The sequence below is a fragment of the Rhagoletis zephyria genome, unplaced genomic scaffold (assembly GCF_001687245.7).
Source record: "Rhagoletis zephyria isolate East Lansing unplaced genomic scaffold, Rhagoletis_zephyria_1.1 Rzeph_scaffold_01096, whole genome shotgun sequence".
NCBI lineage: Eukaryota > Metazoa > Arthropoda > Insecta > Diptera > Tephritidae > Rhagoletis > Rhagoletis zephyria.
In genome coordinates, this window is record NW_016158180.1 from 22412 (window position 1) to 29521 (window position 7110).

At 32.9% G+C, this 7110-nt stretch overlaps 1 protein-coding gene across 1 annotated transcript; it reads right to left on the reverse strand.

Annotated features, from left to right (window-relative positions):
* Positions 1–5633: 5633 nt before the first annotated feature.
* Positions 5634–6506, reverse strand: LOC108362765 (uncharacterized). The gene is made up of 3 exons (XM_017615902.1): positions 6373–6506; positions 6160–6316; positions 5634–6090 (listed from the first exon to the last, which is right to left on the reverse strand). Exons 1-3 carry the CDS (start codon positions 6383–6385, stop codon positions 5859–5861), a joined length of 402 nt encoding a protein of 133 aa, XP_017471391.1. The 5' UTR covers positions 6386–6506; the 3' UTR covers positions 5634–5858.
* Positions 6507–7110: the final 604 nt, after the last annotated feature.

Below are 7110 nucleotides of genomic sequence, written 5' to 3' on the forward strand. Positions count from 1 at the left end.
TTCAAACATTCTTTGAACGTTTTTTAGTATGTATGTTTGTTTCAATCATCATAATTAAATACACCGTTAACCCTTACTAACAAAATATGCTCTAAATTTGTCGATGACAGTTTATTCCCCTGATCTGATGATATATATTTAAGAGCCGAAAATAATCGCTCTACGCTTACTTGTTTACACGGGATTGCCAACACAATATACGCTATCGTTGTCAGGGAATTTTCCTTCTTACCCCAAAATTCGATTACGTTTTCATTGATTCCTAACCTACATTGCTGCTCATAAATTAGAAGATCGTTTTCAATATCTTTAATTATGGGTTGCTCTCTGTAGGTAGGCTTATCAAAATTCTTAAGGTATGCTTCAAGAGCATCCTCTATGGTGTTCAGTACCGACGGCGACGATGCTACTAATTCTATACTCGAACTTTCTGTTGACGATGGAGTTGAAATACTTGCATCAGTTCCTGGTAAGAAAACAAATTATATATAGTGTGTATAACAATAACACGCAACCCAAATATTGAAAAATCTCCCTATAAATTTTTTATTATTTCATTTTGATTATTTTTTATTAAAATATAGTTTATTCTTTAATCAAAACAGTATAAATCGAAATTTAAGACTTTGCAATATTTAAAAAAAAAGTCCACAAACTTTCGTAAAAATTTCAAGCTTTCTAATTAGATTTCTTAGAAACATTTCGGTATGCAGTTTTGTAGCCCATTCAATTCAACTACATATAACAAAGGTATCAACAGTATTCTTTAGCCCCTTCAATAAAAAAAAATAACTTAAAAAAAACGTGTCAATATGTGAGTGGCGTGTAATTCTGATACACACTATTGTTGAATTCTGTTGAAATTTAAAATGTATGTACCTTTTAAGGATGAAAGTCGCGCATGCAATTCTTTAATACAGTTTTTTGCATTGACAACTTGCTCGGTTGTTATTGAAACTTTAATTAACTTTAATTGCAAATAAGTCATTGTCTAATAGCATAAGTTTCCGCCTATTTACAGCTTCTATTAAAGCAAAACTGAATTTAGTGCACGGAAGATTCTGCAATTGCAGTGTAATGTTAATAATTTGAATGTACAGATCACATACATACATAAGATTTTCTGACTGAAAGTTTTTTGACGTTGTATAAATAACTTTGAACACATTTAAAAAGTCGGCAATCAAGTTCCAGTTTTCGTCACTGACATCGAAAAATTGATGATCACTTTTAGGGCCAATTTCACAGTGCGTAGTTAACTCAGAATCGACAGTTAACTAGAGATTTTCAGTACAAAATTCTGTAGTTAACTCCCGATTCTGAGTTAACTACGCATTGTGAAATTTGCCCTTAATCAAACTGATTAACTCCTTTAGCTCTACCAATCTTTCTTGCATAAGATATGTAGAATTCCAGCGAGTTACGCAGTCTAAAATTGGTATTTTGAAACCACTGGTTTTTAAAAGATTCAGATATGTCTGTGTTTTAAATTTTTTGACTATCATTCTTAAACCTTCTAGCCTCTGTTTAATGTTACTTGATTTAAGTACTTCTAACACACATTAGAACACTAACGGATAGTCTAGTTGCTGGATCAATTTTTAAATATAATAGTCTTCCACTTAGTTCATTGCTAATTTCTTTCTTCAAATTTGAGGAAAATTCTAAAATTTGTTCTACTATGTTATGTTCATTTAATTTGAAGTTTACTGCGTCGAAAATCTGTTTCGTAATAAACTTGAAAGGACGATCTTCAGTCATATGAAGAGGTCTGCCATTTTTAGTGAACCACTCTACTATAGCTTTTTCCAAACTTTCCTTATTCACTGTACATGTAAACTTTACTGTGTTCCCTTTTATTTTATTTAAAGCTATACCAAATTTTTTCTGAACATAGCTTTCGTTAAGGGTAGGGTGAAAAGTTTTTAAGTGCCGCTGCAAATTGCCGGCACGTTAACTTAAGACCGCTTTGCAGTCTCCATTTTCGCAAACAAATGTGTTATTTTCCTTTAATTGAAAAAACCCTCGCAATATTTAATTTTTAGGACGCGGCATGATTTGTTCTTAATTCTTAACGTTTTCGAACTAACTGCTAACTAACTAACAGCATAAAAAACTAAGAAGTTGCATGTTTCAATTCCTGATTGATTTTTATGGTATTTGGTTTTGCAATTACTCTCATTGTTGCGTTTTGTATACTATACATACATATGTACATACTTTGCGTACATACATGAATACAAACACACATTGCATATGTACGAAGCATACACAAGGGAATAGCTGGTATACGCTCTTCATCTGTAAGAAAACGAATCGTTTGAAACGATCTACCTATGCTCGTCAAGGAACGAAACAGAAATCGTTTTGTTTGCACCCTTTTGCTTTGCAAAGGTACTGGTTTTGGTTTTGCTCATGTACAAAACGATTCGAATTGATCGCAAAGTTTTGTATCTTTGGACGAATCATTCTTGAAATGTTTCGTTTGTTTTCGAACCCTGCTCAGTACTGGTTCGCGATAAATCTCTTTTGCATGCAAGCAACTGGCGAATTTAACATGGCGATGTCCTAGGAAGTGTCAATTGCCCCCCGCTGCATCCCTTTTTCGATAGTTCCGAACTAGTCCTAAATTCTATAGTTCCGAACCAGTTCTAAAACCGACAGACGAAAGAAAAAAGTATCATGGTTTTTCAATCTTTTCGGTTCTTCCGTGTGCGATTTTACATTATTTTCAAAGAAATGTTTTTTCAATTTGAAATTAAATTTGTTTGAATGATTGTAAGAAATGTACGTTTACATACCTTGCTGTAGCTGACTTTGCAGAGGTGCTCGCTGTTATTGGTTAGATTCCAGACGGCCCCAAGATGTTAATATGTTAACACAAAGCTTTGTTTTGTATTACCAAACTATGAAATAGCATCTGCGAAGTACAGCATAGAAGCGTATTTGAACGAAAAAGCCGCCGAACACATATCTATGTAAAGTAAACAAGCCCCCCGCTGCATCTCTTATTCGATAGTTCCGAAATAGTTCTAAATTCGACAAATAGGATCTAGTTCGTTCTGCATCCCTTTTTCTAAAGTTCCGAACCATTTTAAATTCGTCACTTTAGATATAGATTTGTAGTGAAAAAAACGGAAAAAATTAGTTTCTTAAAAGTACCACTTTTCGCCGATTTTGGACTGGTGGGGATCTAGTTCCTATCGGACTAGTTCCTTTTTGGCAATAAAGACCTAGTACGGAACTAGAAATTTGATTCGCTAGTCCACGGTTTCCCTGCAGGGATAATATCCACTAACACTATTTTTTGTGTTATTCAACCAATTACTTAATAAAATAATGTAAAAAAATATTTTTTAAAAACAAGCTTTTATTTAACCTGTACAATCAAAGGAATAACATGAAGTAGTGTAACAAAATATTTTTTTGGCAAGAAAGTTTTGTCAAAACTGCACTAAAATGAATAAAGTAAAATAAGTTAAGGTCTCGTTAAAGTTACTAAAAGCCATTTAGTGAAAGGAGTTATTCAAACTCTAATGAAAATTACTAACAAATTGTACTAATTTACTTCGTTTTTAAAAAAGCTTGTCGCGCGAATAGAAAACCGGCATTTAAATATCTGCATACATACATATACATACATACCTAACCAATTATGCATGTACGCTGAATTCGCCGACAAGCTTTTTTAAAAACGAAGTAAATTAGTACAAATTGTTAGTAATTTTCATTAGAGTTTGAATAACTCCTTTCACTAAATGGCTTTTAGTAACTTTAACGAGACCTTAACTTATTTTATTTTATTCATTTTAGTGCAGTTTTGACAAAACTTTCTTGCTAAAAAATCTTTTGTTACACTACTTCATGTTATTTCTTTGATTGTACAGGTTAAATAAAAGCTTTTTTTTAAAAAATATCTTTTTTACATTATTTTATTTTATAATTTTTAGTCCATTTATAAAAGCGTTGTATATTAAAAAGTGTTATTTTATTTTATTTAAAAAATTTTGCGATTGATATTAAAATAATTCAACTTGCAATGAAAGAGAACAGAAGACTTGGCAAGCAAAATGTTGTTTGCTTACGTTTTGTATAAACATACATATGTACATATAACAGCAGTTAATTTTATTTAAAGACATGGTGTGTCGTCCATTTCCGCTGTAGCATGGCATATATTTAGGCGCAATATTTAACTGCTTCTGGCGGGGCGACATCTGGAGTCTTCTAATTCCTAGAACGAGGTTCATATCAAGACCAGGTTGATATTTAGGATTTGCCACAAATAGCTTTGCTACACTATCGCCGGCAGGTTTAACCATTTTATAGTGGTTTTACGTTCTTTGGCAAATTACGCTCTGTTAGCCATAAATCTTACTATTTTTTTACCGCCTTTGAATCAAGACCCCTGGACCATATGGGGAATTCATTTATACATTAAATGGCATTGTCATCGTGATTGGAACTATGCTTCAACATATATCGTGTACATAAATTTAAAAATCACCGCAATTTAAAATTTTTAGAGTTTTGTTAGTTTTTACTTTCTTGAAGTTTCCCCTTTTTAATAACTTGAGGGGAATTCCAAAATTTTCTTAACTTTCAAAACTGTGAATTTGAGAAATTTTAGTAAACCCCAATAATTCAATATAATGATGAATAATAGATTTCTGGAAAATTCAAAATCAAAAATTTTGAGAATTGTAGGAATTCTAACAAATTTTTTCTAAGTAAAAGTGTCGCATATACAAAATTGATCAAACGAAATTAAAAGTTTTCGAATGTTGAAAGCATTTTCATATTTCGTCGTTTTTAAAAATTTAAAAAATTTTCGTAATTCTTGAAGATTAAAAAATTTTTTGGACGTTGATGTTTTCAAAATTTAAAAAAAAAATTGAAATTCTCAAACTTTGTTATATCAATACAAAAATACAAGTCCAGAAAAGTGGAACAATTCTGGAATTTTTCAAAAATGTTAATATCTTTTAGAATTCTAAGAATTTTCTATTTTTTACACACAAGTACATGAACATAAGAATTTTTCGACAATTTGTGATGTTTCACATTTTTACATTTTAGGATGGATTTTAGGATAAATAAAATTCCCAAAATTTTGGAAATTATCCTAAAAATAAGAAATCTAAAGAAGTTTAATAACATTATAAAATTCAAAATTTTGAATTTTGCTGTGACTTTCAACTGTGTAAAATAATACCAATTTGAAAATATAACAAAAAAGTAAAAATTGAAAATTAAGTGCATAATTTCAAAATTTTGAAAATTCAGTGAATTCGAAAAACTGATAGACCTACTTAAATAACATAATACATCGAGCTTAACACACAGCTAAAATTTCAAACTCAAGTGAAATTTGACACACTTTTTCCATGAATTAAAAAATTTCCCCAATTTCCCCTACCTGTGTCCGCCACTGTTAAAAACATTAGAAGGTAAAATCATTAATTTTTTCTGACTTTTACAAACATTTTAAAATCATATAAAATTGAAAATAAGTAAATTAAATTGTTCACAATTGTTGTTTGAGATTAAAAATGAAAATGTGTGTGTGAGCTTGAGTTCGAATTTTAAAATTATATTGCTGGCAAACGTCAGACTGCCACTCAATGATTTGACCTTGTAATGTTTTTATCGTGCAATACATTACATTCTTAAAAAGAATTATGGCTCCGTCTCCCTCTGCAGCGCCATCACAACGGCCAAGCGCTCCATAGCAATGGTTTGCTTTGTAGCGCCCATCTGCTTGGTTGATGCCTGCATCATCTTTGTGAAGTTATCAACAACGTCGTTTTCACCTGCCGCTTCAGGAGTTGTGCACGCCTGCTTGAACATCTCCACTCTCATAGAATAACTTGTCCATATCGTGTTCGTTGCCCCTCTTTTTTTACCCGCTTACGATTTGCTGACATGGAGCCTGACGGGGAGGGCGATAAATCGCTTTGACACAACTCTGGAACCGTAATAGGTGATGATGATAAATGCTGCGCACTTTGCTCCAAAATTGATGGCGATGGACTAAGATCCTGCGGCGATGGCGGCAAGGAATCGATAAGGTTTTTGCTCGTTCTACACCTGCAATTATGATTTTTTGCATTAAATATGCATCTTACTACCATCTTATACCATATTTAAAACGCTTACCTCCGTGGAATTATATGCTTTTTTAAAAACTGTAGCGAGTCCATTAATGGCCAAACTTTTTCGGCCGATGCTCCACTTCCAGATGGAGCATTGAGTCGTCGTATCTCCCTGGCGTACCTTTCCCTCAATGCCAACCACCTTCGCGAACACTGTTCATCTGCAAAAGAAAGTCCATAACCACAAAGCCCTACAATCCGTCACAGTTCCACTTACCTATACTGTCCATCTCCTTTGCTATGTGCCTCCATATATCATTTTTTCGCTCCAACAACTTATATCCAGCGCAGGATTTGTCAAAAAGCTCCCTGTTGGTGGATACGAGCTGAATCAGTTTTTCGTCATCTATCGCAACAATTTGAATTTGCAAATGTTTTGTTTTGATTTATATTTTTCTTCTCAGCTGTTTGGCAGTTCGCCGCCAGGGATGCCACATCAAAAAAATTCATGCAAACAAAATGTTTTGCGTTCATTTATTGTAAAGAAATACAAAAATGAACATATGGCAAAACCGATTCTCTCACCGTTCTCAATTTATGTAAGGCCGTAACTTAAGAATCTAAAACCTACAGGTTCTTAAGTTTCCTACGTTAAGTTAAGTTTTAACTAACCGCCAACACAGATTTTCATATAACAGGTTGGCCAAAATATTAAGTTAAATTAAGTTAAGGAAATTAAGTCTAGTCTAACTGAGCTTTTATAAGTATCGTTCACTTGTGGTGGCTGTATTTGCAAGCACTTTACCCTATGCTCTGGTGTTCGTTCATCCCCCGTTTTTAATGTGAGCAGGCTTAAAGCCCAGTTAGTCTAGACTTAATTTCCGTAACTTAACTTAATATTTTGGCCAACCTGTTATATGAGAAACTGTGTTGGCGGTTAGTTAAAACTTAACTTACCGTAAGAAACCGAAGAACCTGNTTAACTTACCGTAAGAAACCTAAGAACCTGTCGATT